This window comes from Delphinus delphis, chromosome 5, assembly GCF_949987515.2.
Source record: "Delphinus delphis chromosome 5, mDelDel1.2, whole genome shotgun sequence".
NCBI lineage: Eukaryota > Metazoa > Chordata > Mammalia > Artiodactyla > Delphinidae > Delphinus > Delphinus delphis.
Genome location: NC_082687.1, coordinates 17,883,778 through 17,905,693, shown reverse-complemented (window position 1 = coordinate 17,905,693; position 21,916 = coordinate 17,883,778). Strand labels below are relative to the sequence as shown.

At 40.6% G+C, this 21,916-nt stretch overlaps 2 protein-coding genes across 4 annotated transcripts in view; one reads left to right on the top strand and one right to left on the bottom strand.

Moving 5' to 3' along the window:
- Positions 1 to 21,916, top strand: part of LAMTOR3 (late endosomal/lysosomal adaptor, MAPK and MTOR activator 3) — a 136,240-nt gene that overhangs the window by 36,478 nt on the left and 77,846 nt on the right. Inside the window, exon 6 of one of the 3 annotated variants that reach the window (XM_060012032.1) lies at positions 2,213 to 2,720. The exons of the other annotated variants lie outside the window; for them this stretch is intronic. Within the exon in view, the coding sequence (XP_059868015.1) occupies positions 2,213 to 2,389 (177 nt within the window). The 3' untranslated portion in view covers positions 2,390 to 2,720. Of the gene's footprint in view, positions 1 to 2,212; positions 2,721 to 21,916 lie in introns of those variants that run through there. 3 annotated transcript variants of the gene reach the window in all.
- The window catches only part of DAPP1 (dual adaptor of phosphotyrosine and 3-phosphoinositides 1), a 57,307-nt gene that overhangs the window by 19,294 nt on the left and 16,097 nt on the right, over positions 1 to 21,916 (bottom strand). Inside the window, exons 2-4 of the mRNA XM_060012027.1 lie at positions 17,840 to 17,962; positions 15,096 to 15,229; positions 1,944 to 2,074 (exon numbers count right to left, since the gene is read on the bottom strand). Coding sequence (XP_059868010.1) covers positions 1,944 to 2,074; positions 15,096 to 15,229; positions 17,840 to 17,962 — 388 coding nt within the window. The remainder of the gene's footprint in view (positions 1 to 1,943; positions 2,075 to 15,095; positions 15,230 to 17,839; positions 17,963 to 21,916) is intronic.

Genomic DNA, 21,916 nt, shown 5'->3' with positions numbered 1-21,916 from the left:
GTCCCTTTTACCACTGCAACAAAAAGAATAAAATACCTAGGAATAAACCTAGCTAAGGAGACAAAAGACCTGTATGCAGAAAATTATAAGACACTGTTGAAAGAAATTAAAGATGATACAAACAGATGGAGAGATATACCATATTCTTGGATTGGAAGAATCAACATTGTGGAAATGACTCTACTACCCAAAGCAATCTACAGATTCAATGCAATCCCTATCAAACTACCAATGGCATTTTTCACAGAATTAGAACAAAAAATTTCACAATTTGTATGGAAACACAAGAGACCCTGAATAGCCAAAGCAATCTTGAGAAAGAAAAACAGAGCTGCAGGAATCAGGCTCCCTGACTTCAGAGTCTACTATAAGCTACAGTAATCAAGACAGTATGGTACTGGCACAAAAACAGAAAGATAGATCAATGGAACAGGATAGAAAGCCCAGAGATAAACCCACGCACATATGGTCACCTTATCTTTGATAAAGGAGGCAAGAATATACAATGGAGAAAAGACAGCCTCTTCAATAAGTGGTGCTGGGAAAACTGGACAGCTACATGTAAAAGAATGAAATTAGAACACTCCCTAACACCATGCACAAAAATAAAGTCAAAATGGATTAAAGACCTATTGGCTTCCCTTGTGGCGCAGTGGTTGAGAGTCCGCCTGCCGATGCAGGGGACACGGGTTCGTGCCCCGGTACGGGAGGATCCCACATGCCACGGAGCGGCTGGGCCCGTGAGCCATGGCCGCTGAGCCTGCGCGTCCGGAGCCTGTGCTCCACAGCAGGAGAGGCCGCGGCAGTGAGAGGCCCGCATACCGCAAAAAGAAAAAAAACAAAAAAACAACCTACAATGAGGTATCACCTCACACCAGTCAGAATGGCCATCATCAAAAAATCTACAAACAGTAAATTCTGGAGAGGGTGTGGAGAAAAGGGAACCCTCTTGCATTGTTGGTGGGAATGTAAATTGATACAGCCACTATGGAGAACAGTATGGAGGTTCCTTAAAAAACTAAAAATAGAACTACCATACGACCTAGCAATCGCACTACTGGGCATGTACCCTGAGAAAACCATAATTCAAAAAGAGTCATGTACCACTATGTTCATTGCAGCTCTATTTACTATTAGCCAGGACATGGAAGCAACCTAAGTGTCCATCGACAGATGAATGGATAAAGAAGATGTGGCACATATATGCAATGGAATATTACTCAGCCATAAAAGAAACAAAACTGAGTTATTTGTAGTGAGGTGGATGGACCTAGAGTCTGTCATACAGAGTGAAGTATGTCAGAAAGAGAAAAACAAATAATGTATGCTAACACATATATATGGAGTCCAAAAAAAAAAAGTGGTTATGAAAACCTAGGGTCAGGACAGGAATAAAGACACAGACGTAGAGAATGGTCTTGAGGGCACGGGGAGGGCGAAGGGTAAGCTGGGACGAAGTGAAAGAGTGGCATGGACATATATACACTAGCAAATGTAAAATAGCTAGTGGGAAGCAGCTGCATAACACAGGGAGATCAGTTCGGTGCTTTGTGACCACCTAAAGGGGTGGGATAAGGAAGGTGGGAGGGAGACACAAGAGGGAGGGGATATGGGGATATATGTATACGTATAGCTGATTCACTTTGTTATAAATCAGAAACTAACACACCACTGTAAAGCAATTATACTCCAATAAAGATGTTAAAAAAAAATCCTATCACTATCGCATTGTAATTTTTTACAATTTACCCTGGACCAGATGAACTGAGTCATAGGCTTCGAACCTTTCCTTTCGAAGGAACCTTTCCTTTCCCTTCCTTCGAACGTTTCCAGCTTTTATATCCCAAGTTAGAACTCTTATGTGAACAAATGTATTTTTAAAAGTGTGTAACTGTTACCGCTTTTAGACAGTGAGCCCTGTGGGTAGATTGACGGCCACTTACAGAAGGGGCAGTGGGCACGAGGTCGTTTTCTGTTCTTCCCGTCTGCATTGCTGTGTGAACCCGGACGGATTCATAAATGGATGGTTCTTCCACTTTTCTTGGATAGGGATGTTTCAGAACAATCAGAGTGCCTGAATGAAGACAAAAAACTGTAAGTAGATTCCCCAGAAATAAGGTCCAAATGCTAACAACTGGATAACTGTGGCTGAATTGTAAAGTCTCTTGTTTTTTCATGGATTCACTTACTCATTTTCTCAACATGTATCTAGTACGAACTACATGCCAGGCACTTAAGCCAGTCGCTGGAGATACAAAGCGGGATGAGACGATATCTGGCCTCCTCGTGCTGGGACAGAGCCAGCAATGAACATAGTCATTTAACTGAACGGGGTGATGAGACCAACGTTGGCCACGTGAACCAAGCATGCTGGGAGCCTATGTGGTAACTGTGCTTTTTAGGTGAGATGTCACTGGTGGCAGGGTAGAAAAAGTACCACAGAGACAAAAAGATCATGCATAAGAAGAGCCTTTCTATGGAATGCTTCAGAAACTCTTTCCTAGGGGAGGCAACACCGTTCTAGACCTTAAAGCTGTAACTGGAGGTTTTCCAGGTGGGCTTTACAAAAGCCATGCAAACAAAACGAATCAAATACTCTGGGTATAGGAGGATTTATTCCATTGCCCTACTTCTCACTGGTTTCAGAACAACTTGCAACAAATCAGTGGACCTGAAAAATATGAACTCGTAGCATTTTCCGTAGTATCTCCTACCACCCAATAAACACTGGAGGAAATGAAATCTTTGCTTTTCTTTAGTGAACATGAAGTAAATAGGCTGGGGCTCCTGTGTGATTACCTTCACTTCCATCTGGAGGAGGGGAGTCCTGGCAGAAAAAGGGTCCCCCCAGGCGCCAGGCACTGGGGGCTTCGGCGAGTCATTCAGAGGGCGGAGCGCTTTCAGCTCAACATTGATATTTCCCCCTTCTGCATCCTTCCCTTTCCCCAGTCAATCAGTCAGTCAGAAATTAGAAACTGACTACAAAAAGACTTAAGTTAAGGGTTTTCTTCCCTTTGCTATGGCTTCTTGCTTTTAAAATTTCACTCAGGTCTTTTATAGGGCAGACCCAGACACTGGGGGAGATGCAAAGAATTCAGTAATTCATTCAACAAATATTTCCTGAGCTCTACTAAGTGCCAGGCACTTGTCTAGGCCCTGGAGATACAGCAACAGACAAAGGAGATGTAGCGTCTGCTCTCATGGCAGGGGAAACAGAAAAATATTTGAACAAAAGAATATGTCAAGTGAGAGAATCGTTATGAAAACCCTAACAGAGCAATGCAAAGGAACAGAGAGCGAAAAGAGGGTTTGGGGAGGGTGGTATTTATATCAGGTCAGGGAAGCCTTCTTTGACAGGGTGACAGAAAGCTCATAGAAAGTATAGACCTTGAATTGCAGTAAGAAAGAGACAAGGAGGAAAGGAAAATACCTCCTCTGCAGTTAAAAAGCCCTTAATAATAACGATAAACCTACAAACAAAGCAAAACCTTTCTATGAGGCTTGAGTACATACAATGTACTGACTGCAAAACCAGAGCCGTGCCTTCTGATATCTCTCTGTACCCAATTCACCTCAGGAACCCTGGGAACACAGTGAAGAATGGCTCTTGCAGTTATGAGAAGTTCCAGTACTGTTCATGCACCTTGTCTGTACACCCTTTTGTCAATGTGATTCTTTCATGAGAACAGATCCAGTCATATCAGGACAAGGGGCCAGTTACAGGTTTACAGTCATAATGAAAGCAGCAACAGCTAAATCAAGAGCAGCCGTTATGCAGGCTCAGGGGCATTGTGGATGCACCTGTGACACGGCAGATGCTTGGTGAACTGGGGGCTGGCTTCTAAGTGACCTACCCCAGAGAAACACCTCCTGGCAGCCACCTAGGCATCGTGGAAGGAGCAACCATGGCCACTCAGCACCTGTGGACTTTGGACATTCTATCACAAGCTTCTGTTTCTTCCTCTGACAAGTGAGCATAATTACGCTTTCTTCATGAAGTTGCTTTAAGCACCAAATAAAGAAGTGTTTGTGAAAGGATTATAACAACGTACGATGTTGTTATGCTTTGATACAGAGTATTTTTAAATCCTTGAGTGAAATTCCAATGAGTGCCATCTTTGGGTGTGGATTTTAAAATGAGAAAGATCTAAGTGTAACGATGTGCTAAGAATAAAAATGGCAGTAGTTTAGTAGGCACCGACGACATAGCACTAAGACAAACAGGTGCCTCTTAAACATTTCATCTGACAGTGGAGGAGAGGGGGACGGGAGCTCAGGGCTCAAAGCAGCTCGCAAATAAGAAAAAAATGCGAAATCTTGTGCTTCATCTTCAAAGTTGATGCTAAATTTTCATCCTTTTCCATATGCTTAATATGAAAATAATATTTAAAATGATGCCCAAGAAAGATTTACCTGGTCAATCCTCTGCCCTTTTGCATAGAACCAAGCATACCCCAGGTATATGCCTACCTATACAGGTTTCCTATTGCAGCTGTAACAAATCGTCACAAGCGTAGTGACTTAAAATAACTCAAATTTATTATCCTACAGTTCTGGAGGTCAGAAGTCTGAAATGGGTCTCACTAAAGAGAAAGTATCAGCAGGGCTGCTTTCCTCTTGGAGGCTCTAAGGGACAGTCCATTCCCTTGCCTTTTCTAGCGTCTGGAGGCTGCCTGCATTCCTTGACTGGTGGCCCCATTCCTCCATCTTTAAAGCCAGCAACGGTGGGTCAAGTCCTTCTGATGCTGCTCTCTCTCCAGTTCTCCCTCTTCTACCTCCATCTTCTAAGGACCCTTGTGATTACAGTGGTTGCTCCTGATTATTCAGGACAATCTCCCCATCTCAAAGTCAGCTAATTAGTAGCCTTAATTCTATCAGCAAACTTAATTCCCTCTTGCCATGTAACGTAACATTCACATTTCCGGGGACGGATGTGAATGCTTTTGGGGGGGTGGTCATTACCCTGCTTACCACGGTATCAGTTTCTGGGAGGTAAGCATAGCCATAGGGGCCTGTTGTGCTGCAGTGTAAGGATCTCTGGGCCAGGGTTGCTGCCTGAGCCTGCAGTGCCATAACCACTTGGTACTGTAAAGCCATTGCCTCTCCAACACGTGCATTTCCAAGCCCTGTGAGTCCCTTCAGAGCAGGTATGGTGCCAAATTTATCTTTGTATCCCTACCTCCTGATAGAGTTTCTGACATAGGGAAGGCTTGATGAGTGAATGGATGAATGAATGCCGCAGTAATTCAGGTTTAAGGCAGGGAAGAGCCTGAGATGAACCAGGCTCTTCCAGGTCCATGATTACCCTGGTCTGGGGCAAGGACAGGATAGGACAACAACTCCACATTCGGCTCTCCAAATCTCCATTGTGGGGACCCAAATTCCATTTTGAAACTTCCTCTGAAGTTTAACCAATGAAGAGCTAAGCTAAGGTAAATGCTATTGAGTCAACCAGGAAAGCAGAATTGACCATAGATAGATATTAACTGGTAAGACCATGAATGAGGCTAGATTGAATGGTGGAATGAAGAAAATGACAAACTACTTATAAAATGATAACTCCAGGACTTCCCTGGTGGTCCAGTGGTTAAGACTCTGCGCTTCCAATGCAGGGGACATGGGCTCGATCCCAGGGCGGGGAAGTTTTGCATGCCACATGGCGCAGCCGAAAATAAATAAATAAATGAATAAAATAACTTCCATTGATAAAAGTATGGCCTCTTGAGAAACAGGTCTCCTTAGCCAACTATTCTGCCCAAGGAAGGGCCAATATATGGACTTCTTGGCATGGCTGCTAGCCTTACAATGATTTCCCCTTTTGTAGAAATCGTTCCATCCCCTTACACAGAAGTAGACCCCAAAGACCCTGGCCCTCCTCCACAAACACCTAACCTGGACACACTCGTTGGGCCAACCCAGGGATCTGCTTAGTCACTTCTCTGGGAAAAAGGTCCACTAACTTCAGTTTCTAAGTTCATGAAGAAGACTTGTTTCCTGCCTTTGACGTGAAAGCTGGTTTCAGAAACGCTCAGTGGAGGTACGTTTTTGAGATGATCAGAGCTGGAGGAAGACAGGCAGTTCAATTTGCTGAAAGCTACAGAGTTGCCATGATCGCTGGGCTGATTACTTACTGTCTCTCGTGGTTTAGCTTGCCCTTAAATTCTGAGCGGATATATGAATATCCTTCCAAAAAATTCCACTTTTCTCCCTGTATCCTTCTTTTCCTTTTTTTTTTTTTTTAAAAAATTCAGCTAGCCAGGGTTACTTTCTGTCATTTGCAGTCAAACGAAACTTATCTAATGTTGCCACCACAGACTCATTATATAAGTTCCACCCAAGGTTCAAGACAGCACGTTGGCTCCATTAGAGAGAACTCTGGGTTAGTGATATTCAGACAAAATTAACCCCAGGACTTGGTTTGAAGATTCAGATAAAAGGCAACAGGAGACGAGGGCTGGTAGAGGGAGAAGAGACACAGATCTGCAAGCACAGGTTGGAATGCTCGCTGTAAGTTTCACTTCAGTTTCTAAACTACATGAAGGAGGAGACTGCTGTTTCCTGCCTTTGACATGAAACCTGGTATCAGAAATGCTTGGCGGAGGTATATTTTTGAAGTGATCACAGCAGGATCGAGGCACGTATTTAAATTTGCTTTGGCTGTACTGTAACTTATAGGACACCTACTCAGTGTGTAATACTTTGAGATTGCATTGAAGGACTCCTTATCTTGTATCCCAGCAGGAATTCAGAAAAAGTGTAAGGGCAGTCTCAAGCCTTAGGCATTGGTTTGATATCTAAAATAGAGAGTAGGGCAGGGCACATATAGCTCCTAAAAAAAAACACTTTTGTTTAGAATATTTCTTTTATGCACTAAAGCTAGTATTCAATACTTACTCAGCCAGGTTGCCCACCTAGACTGTAAGATGTTTGAGGGCAAGGATGATACTTGTTTTATCACTGTGTTATCAGTGGCCAGCAATGCCCAGCTCATAGCTGGCACTCAATACGTATTTGTTAATTATGAATTAAAATAAAATAAGATTATATCCATCCATGTTTTATTATTGCCCTCAGGTTCAGAAAGCAAACTTTCCAACTGGTGTATGCATGGTGGGTTCCTCTATCTCCTCCCACCAATGGGAAGTGACTTTCTAAGGGGGTTTATAAGAATATTTAAGATCTTTCTCTTTGCTACCTTTTCTGCAAATAAACTTGAACTCATCATAAAAGGGGGCTATTAAAACCACATTCATTTATGGATGAAGGGGTTTTAATATTGGTTTTAATATTAAAAATAGTAAGAGAAGAGAAATATACTGAAGTAGGAAAAGCAGACCAGTTAGCCAGAGAAAAAGAAGAGTCTGTTAAACAACCAAGTCAAATCAGGTCACTTTTTTTGGAGCACTTGATTCTACCTTTCAAATGAATGCACTATGGAGCTGGCTTAAAATCTGAAGAGGACATTACAAAGATTTGATAAACACTAATCCAATTGTCCCTAAACCAACTCTTCATGATATGCCAAAGAATATACAGCTCTCGCATATAATTATTGGAATGAATTACCATAAAAGGGCTTCGTTAAATAACAGTAATAATGAGTAAGTATTTATGCCACGCTAAGAATGATTCTAAATATCTTACATGCCTAATCTCATTCAATCTTCACAGCAAGTCATTAAGATATCAACTATTACCATCAGCTCAGTTTTATAAGATGATGAAACTGAAGCTCAGAGAGGTCACATAACTTGCCCGAGGACACACAGTTAGCTGATACATGGCAAAGGCTGGAGTTAGAACTGGGAGTTCACATATTTACTCATTATACCATACGTTTTTCTCAGCCTTGGTGGTAATGACCACCATGGAAACTCTCTACGGCATGTGAAATGCTGTTCTTGGCTATTGTGGGCCAGAGATCACATGTACAAATCAAAATTCGAAGAAGTGATTTCTTTAAGAGGAAGCTTGAGGAAAGAAGAGGAGAGTTTTTGCTTCAACATTTCTCACCAGGCCTCAGTTTCTTCATTTGTAAAGGAGAAATGAAATGGTCTCTGAGCTCCCTTCCAAATCCAACATTCTGTAAATCTAGTTAAAAGCACAGGCCCAACTGAAGGGCAAGAAATATTAGGATGCTTAGTAACAAAATGTTTCTCCTGTTTCTGCAAATGTACAATATTCACTTGATATACTTTAGTCCTGATGTCATTTTATTTTTGCCTCTCATTTTTCTTTTCCTCCACCTTCTCTTCAAACTTTAAATTTTATTTTACTTTACTGTAATTATGTAGGCTATTTTATATCCTTTCTGGAGAGGCATGAATGAGATGGGGCTAAGTATTTGGGGGATGTTTCCTAGTCAGCCTTCTTTTGTTTTATGATTTCCTAGTATAGTTTCTCCAATGGCAATTTATGTAAATAAATTAAGAAGAGCAATAAACACGAAGACAGAAGTTCAAATTGAGTCACATTCTTTAGAACAGTGGCTTTATATCACATACCAAAAATGTTAAAGGTTTTAAAGAGACTGAGGACTAAAACATGTATTGTAGGCCTGCCGTATCCTACAAGCATTCTGTTACATCATGTGGCAGGGATTCTTCCCATTCAAATCCGTTCAAGGCCATGCTGTGATGTGGCGATACTGTATTTCGGTGTCACTGTGACACCAGTTTCAGGAGACAGCAAAATGAGTGGAAAGCGCACACACTTTAGAACCAGTTAGCCCGGATTCCAGTCTCAGCTCTGATGCTTTCTATGTGCGCAGCTTGGGCAAATAAATTAAAATCTTTGAGCTTTTATTTCCTCATCTGAAAATGGGACCACTTTACACATTATAGTGGGTAGTTCAGAAGATTAAATAACTTGGTATATGTGAAAATATCTAGTAGCATACCTCAAACTTAGTAAAACTCCACAAAGATTTGTTTCATTCTCTTCCTTGCCTGCTTTTTCCTTTTTCAAACACAGCTCCTCTACAAACTAAGAAGATTTATATTTTTGGCAAACATAAACTAAAGAAGCGACTCTTGGTCATGGTTTGGCAACGTTCCAAGTTGTCACCAATTATTTTCAGAAGCGTCACATAATTCTCACATTTAAATTAATTTTAAATTAATTATTTTAAAATGCTGGCTGGGTAAAATGGCTGGTGTCACAAAATAAAATAGTAACTGTAGCAGTTATTAAAAGGTTGGGAATCCCCACATCAAAACAAAAAGAGAAGTGGAAATTTGACATTTAAGAAAGAACCAGATAGGATCTTCAAAATTGAGAACCAATTACTATAAAGGGTAAAGCACAAACACAGCACACTTGACTTATACCATATTTTTTCATGCTAGTTAGGTGATTAAAGCAACAACACAGTAATTCCTGTAATAAATTGTACAAGACAATTTCATGTACAAAAGTATTGCAATATAAATAAAAGGTAATGGGAAAGGCGATTTTTGTTTTAATACTATTTGGACATTTAAGCATAAAGATAAATGGTGTCTACATTTTCCAAGATGACACTCAGTCAGTTACAAGAGGAAACAGTAAAAATTAATAATGGACCAAACATATTCATACTAAAAAAAGTCTCAAATTTCCAAGTCTATTTGAGTTGAATTTAGAAGCCTTGTACAAATATGAATAGAAGTTTTACATAACATCTTACTATTACAAATGAAAGGCAGAGTCTGAATTTGATCATTACTGAGCGTACATACAACACAAATCATCATTTTCAAATTATGCTTTGTATCCACTTTGGAAGTAAACATTAATTGTCAGTAGCTTGCTAGTGGCGATGCTGTCATGAAAGCTGCAATGCGGGCTTTGGTAATGGGATACCCACCACAGAATGCTGTGGATAATGATTAGTGTTTATTCTTTTAGTGCTGGGACATAACAGGGAAAAAGAACGGACAAAAATCCCTCTTCACATAGAGCTTACATATGAGTGTGAAGGTTTTAAAAAAATAAGTGAATTAAAAATATGTTAGAAGGTAAATGGGCCATTGAAGAGAGTAAAGCAAGTGGGTACATTGTATATATCTCTATGATATACTTGGGAGATGATTGGGTTTTGAGAATGAGAAATATCTTAAGAGTGTTTGTGGGTATTCATAAGGAGAAATTAGAGTGAACGGAAACTTTAATGCAGATTAGAGAGATTAAATGTAGATTACAACAAGGGAAAGGGAAAATTATAATAGAATCTTAAAGTTGTCAGGAGGGTTAGACCTTGCTTACAAGATCTTCATTCTTTAGCTTAGGAGGCAGAAATCCTGGGAGTTTACATAATAAGAATAAAATAGGAAAAAGAAATCTTAAAAGAGTATTCATCCCTTTAGGTTAACACTTTTACCTATCCTGAGAGCAAATATTTTCTTATGACCCAGGACCAAGAATTCTGGTTTCACTCTACTGAAGACATTAAATAGATATAAAATTGTGAGGCAAAAGTGTACGGTTGTTGTTTATTTGGACATCTTCCCTGTTGCCCTCAAAGGTGATGCCATTCCTGCCGGTGAATGAGTGTGAGAAAGTCTCTCTTAAATAAACTCCCTCCCCAGGCCCTGGAGGGTGAGGCTGGCCTGAGTGGGTCTGGGCTGGTCTGCAGAGTGGCCTGAAATACCCAGTTCTAGTCCTTCCCATTCTGGGGATCTGGAGGTCAGAACCCTGGCAGGGCCTCATCCATCGTGCAGACAAATGCTTCCCCTGGTGATCCTTAACCGACCAAAATTTTTAATAAGAATTTACACTTCATCTGATGGTGAAGAAGGAATCATCAGCCTGGAGGTCTCCTGATCACTGGAAGACAATTCTTTTTAAATTTTTTAAATTTTTAATTGAAGTACAGTTGATTTACAAAGTTGTGTTAATTTTTGCTGCACAGCAAAGTGATTCAGCCATACGTATATATACACACTCTTTTAAAAAATACTCTTTTGCATTATGGTTTATCCCAGGAGATTGGATATAGTTCCCTGTGCTATAAAGTAGGTCCTGTTGTTTACCCACTCTAAATGTAATAGCTTGTATCTACCAACCCCAAACTCCCAGTCCATCCCTCTCCCTTCCCCTTGGCAACCACAAGTCATTTCTCTATGTCTATGAGTCTGTTTCTGCTTTATAGATAAGTTCATTTATGCCATATTTTCAATCCCACATATAAGTGATATCATATGGTATTGGTCTTTCTCTTTCTGACTTACTTCACTTAGTATGATAATCTCTAGGTCCAACCATGTTGCTGCAAAATGGCATTATTTTGTTCTTTTTTACGTCTGAGTAGTATTCCAGTGTATATACATATGGACCACATCTTCTTTATCCATTCGTCTGTTGATGGACATTTAGGCTGTTTCCATGTCTTGGCTGTTGTGACTAGTGCTGCTATGAACGTAGAAGTGCACGTATCTTTTTGGATTATAGTTTTGTCTGGCTATATACCTAGGAGTAGGACTGCTGTGTCATATGGTAGTTCTATTTTTAGTTTTTTAAGGAATCTCCATACTGTTTTCCATAGTGGCCGTACCAGTTTACATTCCCACCGACAGTGTGGGAGGGTTCCCTTTTCTTCAGGAGCCAATTCTTTCTTTTATTTTTCTTTTCTTTTCTTTTCTTTCTTTTCTTTTCTTTTCTTTTCTTTTCTTTCTTTCTTTTCTTTTCTTTTTTTTCCTTCCTTCCTTTCTTTCTTGCTGCATTGGGTCTTCATTGCTGTGCACCAGCTTCTCATTGCAGTGGCTTTTCTTGTTGCAGAGCACGGGCTCTAGGCACACAGGCTTCAGTAGTTGTGGCTCGCGGGCTCTAGAGCTCAGGCTCAGTAGTTGTGGTGCAAGGGCTTAGTTGCTCCGCAGCACGTGGGATCTTCCTGGACCAAGGATCAAACCCATGTCCCCTCCATTGGCAAGCGGATTCTTAACCACTGTGCCACCAGGGAAGTCCCCAGGAACCAATTCTTAAATGAACAAGAAGAGATCTGTTTTTAGAAGATGGAATCCCAGTTTCCATTCACTGTTATTCATAGGTCACACTGCTGACTCCGTGACTTCCAAGGACCATCTGGGCTTAAAAGCCATCATAGCTTCAGCAGGTTATCTTGTTTCCTGAGGCCTATTACTCTCAGGGGGCATAACGGAAGCTCCTATGTCATGGGTTTTGCCCCTTGTTCCCAGCGTTGGTGGCTTTGCCTTCAGCTGGCAGGGACAGATAAGAGGAATATTTCAGAGTTACTGGGATCTAACTCAAGAGCCGGAAGCCAGTTTGTCAAGTACATATCTATTGGCACTCAGGGTCTGTAGCAGGGGTTTAAATAGCAACAAATTCCCAACTGGGTAATGAATAGAACAGAGGAGAGGCAATGGAGAGCAAAAATCTCAGTTTCCTAAGTTTGCAATAAATAAAATAACAATTATAGTGATGATAAGGCTACAGCAAGTTTCAGCTTTTTTTTTAAGTTTTGAATTTTATTGTATTCATTCTTTTGTACAGCAGGTTCTTATTAGTCATCCATTTTATACATATTAGTGTATATATGTGAATCCCAATCTCCGAATTCATCACACCACCACCACCCGCCCTCTGTCACTTTGAAGAAAACTCCCATAGGTGTCTGGATTACAAATCTTTATAATTCCTATTGCATTAATCACAAACCTTCTTTCGTCAGATGAATCTATTTGCTGGGAAGCTTAATATTGACCCAAATGTAATCTGAGGAGCCTTTACTTTGGTGCAGTCTTAGGTGATCCTTTCACCTAGTGATTGGATCAGTGCCAGAAAAGCTCAACCGGAAAGTACTGCGTTCACTTTGATCTCAGAGATGTGGTACATACATAGACACACACGATGAAATACTACTCAGCCATAAAAAAAAGAAATTTTGCCATTTGCAGCAACATGGATGGATTTGGAGGGCATTATACTAAGTGAAATAAGTCAGACAGAGAAAGACAAATACTGTATATCACTTATATGTGGAATCTAAAAAATACAACAAACTAGTGAATATAATAAAAAAGAAGCAGACTCACAGACATAGAGACCAAACTAACGGTTACCAGTGGGGTGAGGGAAGAGGGGAGGGACAGTATAGGGGTAGGGGGTTAAGAGGTACAAATTATTGTGCTTAAAAAATGCTACATGGACATATTCTATAGCACAGGGAATATAGCCAATATTTTATAATGACCATAAATGGAGTAAAATTTTAAAAAATTGTGAATCACTATATTGTACACCTGTAACATATAGTATTGTACTTCAACTATACTTCAATTAAAAAGAATTTAAAATAAAACAAAAAAACTTTTTAAAAAAAAAGGGGGGGTTTTGAAACTTGCTAGCAGGCAGAATATGTACTTTTTCCTAACTTGGAGAAAGTTTGGAAAGGAGTACGGAGAATGACCAAAGATACTGAAAATAGAGTCTAGAGGGAGAGTTTAAAAGAAGGGAGCTGATTTTGCTTGGCGTGAGAAGAGGAGGCTGGAAAGTAACTATGGTAATGGCTTTGAAGGATACAAAGAGTTGCAACTTACAGTCATCATTCATTCATTTATTCATTCACTCACCCAAAGCACCATGCACTGTACCAGGACCTGGGAGACACAGAGAAGGACAAAAATTGAAGTAGACAAAACAGAGTCCTTGGCTTCAACATCTCCTGTCCATTGCCAGTGACCAAGAATTGAACGAAAATGAGTGTAGATTGGGACACAAGTAAGAAATAAGTCTGAAGGGAAGGGATTTGAAATTGAAATGCTTTCCAAGACCAAAGTAGCAAAGGAAATAAAATCATTACCACTTGCCCTTTGTTTATGAGAATTATTGCTGGTTAAATGATAAAGTAATTTTCAGAGTTGATTAGGAGAATTTCCACCAGAAACAAAAAAGATGACTGCTTCAATTTTATGGTTTGAAATAATCTATCAAAGACCTTGTATGGTCAGTATAAAGTAAGTCAACTATTTTGTGGTTTCCACTGTGCTTTCTGTCTTTCCTTGACTCTGTGTGAGTCATATCAGGGTCTATTCAGGCCACAGAAATAGCAGAAAAGGAAAAGGCACTGGTGGCATCTCTCCCAGTGTGATCAACAAAAAGCCCACTAACCAAGTTTACCACGAAAATGAGTGTGTACAAATTCGCAGCAACTGACTCTGCTATTAAGGTTTGAATTCCTCTTGTGCTTGGTTCTTGGAACTGTCCAACTTTTGATTAACTGAGAATCATCAACAATTTAGGACATATAAAATTGTGATTCTATGTCACAAATACAGAGGAAATCCTTTACTTTATTTAAATAGTATAGACAAATGAGTTAGATAATTTAAATACCAAGCGAGTGTGTTTGTTTTTTAACTTGAATTTTCTGGTTTGACTCTAACCACCCAGAAAGGAAATTTTAAACTATTTCCAGCCATACTTAAGTGCCATGTAAAAACTTATCAGAAACCAAGACAAGAGAAACAGAATTTTAGGATGAAATTAAGAAATTGTTCAGGAGAGTAATTTCTAGTCAGTATTTTTAATATTCAATGATCTTTGGGAAATTGCATTTCATTTTAAAATGCTCAAAAACTGCTCAAAATGATCATTTTGGGGTCTCCCCGGTATGCAAACTTCTCATACCTAAACTTCTGAGGAATCAAAAAGCTGTTCTTTCCTTTGTTCTTTCTTTGTTTACTGTATATATCATTATAAAACGAATAGGTCATTTTAAAGAAATGTGTGCTTTTAATCAATCCATTAAATAACACATTCTGAGAAAAATACCTATTTTGCACAAGGCACATTGTTTTCTCCTAAAAATAATACTAACATACTGACACATATATATATATACTGAAGTATATATATACTGAAATATAATATACTGAAGTATATAATATACTGAAGTATATTATATACTGAAATATATATATATATATTTTAATGTAGCATATGGCATTGTAATTGGAAAAAAAGTTTCTAAACATATCCAGTTGCCTATAGTATGCACATAATTCAATAGAAGTGACAACTATTTAATTGAAATCCGCTTTGTCCCGCCTCCATCCTGAAATGATATCTCACAGGTCAAGTGTCTGTTCATAGCTTACCTGTCTCACTTCCAATCAAAGGCTGATTTGCAAAATGCTTGACAAAATCTTTCAAAGATGAGAATTCATTAAAGCCAAATTTAAATGAATATCCAGTATATTCAACGTGAAAGTGTTTGACGGAGTCTTTGGCTCTAAAAGGGAAAAAAATGTTTAACATTATTTAAGAAACGAGTATCTTTTTTGAAGGGGAATGTAACCTTAGGCATTAGCATTACCATTAAACCTTCTAAAAGCTGAGAGTTATGACACCATCACTGAAACCACTGGCACTTAAAGAACAGCGCTGGTTTCTTCGGGCAGAGCGTGCTCTCAATTTTTCATTCTAATGAAAGACAAGAGCCGGTGCTCCCTGTGAATTCTCTGACTTGCCGAACGAGTCTTTGAACATTAACCTCTTAAGGGGCATGAGTTTAAGAAGCGCAGGAAGAGAGATGATAGAAATGGCAAGTCACTCCCTCCCCGTATTCTTCTCTGTGCCTGGCCCTCCTCCCTTACTTGTTTGGGAGTCAATCCAAATTCTGCTTCTGTCACTTAATCAGTTATGTGAGCCCAGCCCTTTGCCCCCCATACCTATTCCACTGCCTGCTGCATAAAATATCAGATTTCCTACATTGTCTTTCTCCACTTCATTTTTGGAATAAGGCAGAGAATTAAATTTTAAAAAATTTATATATGTATACTTGATTTGACCCAATCCTATCTTTCAAGCCTCACTTCCACTATTCCTCTCTTGCAGGGCATGCTGCAACTTTAGCAAGCATCAGAATCACCTGCAGCGCCCAGGTTTCTGGACACTACCCCCCGAGTTCCTTATTCAGTAGGTCTGGGGTGGGGCCTGAGATCTGTATTCCTAACCTGCTCTCTGGTGATGCTACTGGTCTGGGGACCACACCTTGGGAACTGCTGCAGTGCCGCCACGCCTACTGTTCTCCTAGGAGTTTCTGCCTCTGTCCCTTAGCTCGTACAGCTCCCTTCACCTGTGACTTCTTCCACTTCGTTCCTGATCAAGTTTCAGTTCAAATGCCACTTACTCTATCAAATATTGCTTGCTACTTCCGGCTTGAGTTACTTGCCTTTTCTCTTCTCAACAACCCAAGCACTTACCTTGTTTTCTTTCATGGCATTTACAGTGCTCTACTTTGTAGTAAGGTATTTGGCTATGGTCTTATTGCCCCTGTGAGGCTATACTTCCTGATGTCAAGGTCTCTGAATCTTCTACCGCACTTACCAAAGTGGTAGGCACAGAGCGGATGCTTTGAAACATTTATTATTAAGGAAGCGAATGACCAAATGAATAAAAACAATCATTCTCCTGAGCTGGTCTGTGATTCCTCTTACTTTTGCTGGTGGTTATTATTTTTTAAAGCATTTCTAAGTGCTTGTAATGGAAATTAATATTTTATATTTTAACTTTGTATATAGATGTAATATATATATCATCTCTTTGTAAGGAGCTTATAATTGTTCAGGCAAGACATACGAAAGTGAAAAGTTAACCTTCTTTTAGCCAACAATCGCACAGATTTGTTTGAGATCTGGGGGAGATCCATGCGGTAAAGGATCAACCATCTAACCACTTTAATGCAATTTTAACGTTTGCTGTTGATCTGAGAAAGCACAATTCCTGTTTCCCCCAAAGCAGAATTCTATTTCTGGTGAATATTTTTCCCAAAAATGCTTTTTAGAAAATTTGTAAATAAAATAAAACAATAATGGTTTGAGGTTATTGGCTGGGTGGCCGAGGGCAATTACATGGAGTCCTCACATCACCATTCTGACCCAGGGGCAACTCCCTGTGAACCCAGAAAGACTTGCTACATGTCAGTGGACGCCAAGGTGACAGATGCTGACAGATAACAAATGACTCCCCCCGATTATCACGTGACTAGGTCACCTTCTCTGAAAGGGAGGCCAACCAGGAGGAAGGGGATGGGAGAGAAACCCTGGAAGGACAATCACTGTTTTGAGCAGGGCATACATGGTGGGCACTAGATTAACTTTTTTTTTCTTTCTTTTTTTTTTTTTTTTTTTTTTGCGGTACGCGGGCCTCTCACTGCTGTGGCCTCTCCGGTTGCGGAGCACAGGCTCCGGACGCGCAGGCTCAGCGGCCATGGCTCACGGGCCCAGCTGCTCCGCGGCATGTGGGATCTTCCCGGGGCACGAACCCGTGTCCCCCGCATTGGCAGGTGGACTCTCAATCACTGCGCCACCGGGGAAGTCCTAGATTAACTTTCTTAATAGGTGAAATGGAAATTCAAGAAAGAAGGTCAGTCCATTTATAGAAAAAAACTAAAAGTTGCATACTGCCTGCTTGAGTTTGTGATCATGAAAACTGCACAGCCACAAGTCATTCTGATTTTCCAGAGGAAGCAAGGAATAGTGAAAGGGGTACCGGGCCAGGTTTCAGGGATGTGATTCTGGTGCTGTTTCTATCACTGATTTATTGGGTGGAAGACACTTTACCACTTCAGGTTTCAGTTTCTTCATCAGTCAAGCAAGAGTTCTGGGTTAAACAATTCATAAAACCTCCTTCAGCTCTAACATTTTTTCTCCACCAATGGAAGGGGCAAGAATGTTTTTTGCAGGCTCACCACTCAGAGCTTGGCATCCTGGGACCTGCTGGTCTAGCAGGAATCAAGAGAATTCGGTTCTCTGGCAATCTGAGTGTGACCATGGAGTCAGTGCCCCGATAAATAAGAGGTGAGACCCCACTGAATTTATAGAGTTCTTAGGCATCCTACCTCACAGAGAGAGAGTACAGCCCTGTCCTTTCATTGCTGTTCCGCAGAAGGTAGCTCCCGTCGCATCCATTGGAGAGGAGAAGAGCCTCGGCTGCATGTCGGGTGAGGTTACCATGGTACCACCTGCGGAGGAGAGAGCAGCGCTTTCACTCAGGGTGAACCACAGGGGGACTCTTCCTGCACTGGCTTTTCCTCTCAGCAATATTCTCCACTCTGGGAGGCCCGAGACCAAACTCTGAGCCAAAACATCAAGAAAAGGAAATTGCTGGATGAGGCTGAAGGGGAAAGGAGAGAGTTGGCTAATCGCAGAGTGTTACGGGTTGAATTGTATCCTGTTGAGGTGCTAAGCCCCAGTACCTCAGAATGGGGCCTTATTTGGAGATAGGGTCTTCAGTGAGTTATAATGAGGTTATTAAGGTGGGCCCTAATTCAATAGGACTGGCGTCCTCTTGTGAAAAGGAGACTTCTGGAGACACACTTGCACACAGGGAGAATGCCATGTGAACATGAAGAAGGCCACCTGCAAGTCAAGGAGGGCGGGCTGGAGCAGATCCTCCTCCACAGCCCTCCAAAGGAACCCACCCTTCTGACACCTTGATTTCGGGCATCTAGCCTCCAGAACTGTGAGAGAATCAGTTTCCGCTGTTTAAGCCACCCGTTTTGTGGTACCTCGTCGTTGCAGTCCTAGCAAACAAACACACACTTTACTTTGTAGACAGAAAGTTTTTTAAAAATCCAAGTCAAAAATAACCATAAGAATAGATTTTGGCCAATTTTCTCTCTTTCTTTTGGTCTCTCTCTCACACTCTCTTTCGAAAGTGTGGTACCACCTTTTGCAGTGTAGAACACCACTGAGCTGTTATACCAGAGTCCGTTGTCATGAGGGAAATGAAGTTGAGCACAAGGAATTCAGATGTTTTATACTGAGATGCAAGCCCCATCCAATAGTGTTTCAAACTGACAAATATCTGCACAGCTGGGGAAGTCCCAAGGACATTCAAACTGATGTGTGTGTTTTAAAAAACAAAATACAGGGCTTCCCTGGTGGTGCAGTGGTTAAAAATCCGCCTGCCAATACAAGGGACACGGGTTCGAGCCCTGGTCTGGGAAGATCCCACATGCCACGGAGAAACTAAGCCCGTGAGCCACAACTACTGAGCTTGCGCTCTAGAGACCGTGAGCCACAACTACTGAGCCAACGTGCCACAGCTACTGAAACCCACACGCCTAGAACCCATGCTCTGCAGCAAGAGAAGCTCCCACTTGCCACAACTAGAGAAAGCCCATGTGCAGCAACGAAGACCCAATGTAGCCAAAAAAAAAAAATTAAAAAATAAAAACCAGAAAACAGAAACACATCAGAAAAGGTAACATATACCCACAGTAGAAAAAAAATCTACGTAGTTCAAAAGAAAACATAATGAACATAAAGCTTTTTTCTCTCCCTTAATCCTCAGTCCCCCATTCCTTTCCCCAGAGGACCCCAACGTTAACCATTTTTTGTGCTTCCTCCTGAGAGGTATCCCGTGCATTTAGACGCATTCAGGCCTGTCTGCTACCGCAGTTCTATGGAAATAAGAGCATTCCAGGCACACTGTTGTGCACCTCACTCCTTCTTCCTAATGACAGCTTTTTCCTGTTCTTTTTAATGAGCGGTAGAGAGAGTTCAGTGTGGTGATGAGGACCGTGGGCTCTGCAGTCAATCTGCCTGAGTCCCGATCTGGGTGGCACCTCTTATTAGCTGTACCACTGTGGGCAAGTTACCTAACCAATCCGAGTCTCCGTCTTCTCACCTCTAAAATAGAATTAGTAACAGTTGTACCCTGTGGGCCAGTTGTAAGTTCTGTTCACATTAACACATATGAAATGGTCAAAACAGGCTTGGCAAACAGCAGGGCTCAAAACACATTAGGAGTTGTCACGAAGCCATTGAGATCCACAAAGCCATAACTTGCAATGTATCTTCTGGGACGTGATTTTCTTGTTGCTCAAATATAATTGTTGATTACTTTCAACTTACTGCAGATAACAGAAAGCTAGGTCCTGGGGACAGTAGCTGCTGCAAGGAACCCACAGTCCAGGGCAGTGGAGGGGAAGTGAACACAAGCAATTACACAAATATTGGTAATGTCAGTGAACTAAGTACTGTTAAAGAAATGTGCATGGTGTACAAGGAAGACCCCTGCTCTGGGGTGAGGGATCTTACTGGGATGTCCCTGTGGCACGATATTTTCACCTGATGATAAAAATTAAACGTAAGACTAAATGTAGAAGGAAGTTTCTACATAGGTCTCCGAGCTATCTGTTTTCTAAATCTGCATTTGCTAATATCTGCTTCTTTAGCACATTTCCTCTTTGGGGCAGAGATGCCTCCACCCTGTGTTAGAAATGTGCTTGCTAGCTGAAAGCAATGGCAAGGTGAAGCATTTTATAAGAAATCCCATTGACTTATTTACCCATTCATTCGACTAATTCCCAGACATGCTCAAATCTTCACGGAATGAAATTACTATAAAAGACAATTGGAACCTAAAACTAGTATGTTGTATGTTAATTATACCTCTTTTTTTTTTTTTTAAAAAAAAAGGACAATTGGAGGAGCTAAAAGTGAGGCTCTCAAAAACGTCAGGTTTGTTTACAGACAAAATTCTAACTCCTTTTGATAAGTGAAATCTCTACAAGGTCACAAGTTCTTAAATACATTTTGCCTGTAATTATTTTTTGAATGAACATTTCAGCAAACCATTTAGTTTGAGCCAATAGATTACTTATGTGAAGCAACAAAAATTTTTTATTTGTTTATTTATTTATTTATTTTGGCCACACAGTGTGTGGGATCTTAGTTCCCCAACCAGGGATCAAACCCGCGCCCCCTGCATTGGAAGCAGAGTCTTAACCACTGGACCACCAGGGAAGTCCCTTGAAGCAACAAAATTTGATCAACAAAATTCTAAAATGTAAAGAATTTGAACATTCCTTGGGATTCTTTTCAACAAGATCTGATGTCTATCTAAACCATTTATAGAATTCTGATCATTCCAGTTTGGCAGTTTTTACTGAGAACTTTTTTATGGTAATCTTTTAAACAGTAGCTATATATCATAAACACATAAGAAATCCTTGAATATAAAGCAAGAAGGATCACACTGTGCTCTAATTTGGAACATCTCAGCGAGTGTTAATTTCTGGGTGAGAAACATCACTTGGTTGAGTCAACATCACTGTCACAGTTTTCGTGGAGTCCTGGGCCTGGGCAAACCTAAGACAGAGGCTGCCAGGCAGCCACCTACGCTTCATGATGTCTGCAGGGCAATGAGGACCCTCATTCCCCAAACAACTCTTCCACAAATACCTAAACTCCCTGTTTTAATTGAGTTAAGCATCCCTTCCTAGGAACTTCCGATTAGCATATCTTCCAGGGAAGTGACTATAAAGCCAAATAACATTACATACCCTTTGCAGGAATATGTCCATCTTTGGTAAGGATGGTTCAAGACTGTGTACATAAAGAATAAAAGGTTGAAAATACAGTCTTATTCAGCTGGTAGTTTTCCCACAGTCAACCTTCTCTACCTTCTATCATTTAACTTTATAAATCTTTATCTCTTAAGCTCAAATCTGTGCAAGGCATTGTATTAGGCAGGTCAAAGGAAACACAAACCCAGGCCGAGCCTCAAGAAACCATTAATCTAGTCAAGAGGGTAAGACAAGTACTTTGCAAACTACATCCAAGAGAGAGTAAAGTATCCAGCGGGGGTTATAGGAGGAAAGATCAAGGCCATTTTTTGAATGACCCAACATCTAAGTAGGCCTTGAAGAATATGTAAGTTATTTTTTAAGGTGTGCATTATTTTTTTCTGATTATAAAGCATATGTAGTAAAAATTAAAATATGTACACATACAGAAGAGAAAATGAAAGTCTTTCACAGAAGAGGAAGTATGTATTTCAAATAAACAGTCTCACTATTAATCAGAAAAATGCAAATTAAAACAACAATGCAGTACTTTTGTAATCCACCAGATCTGCTAAAATTGAAGGATTAGCATTAAGTACTGGAGAATTTGGGGGCCCTGGA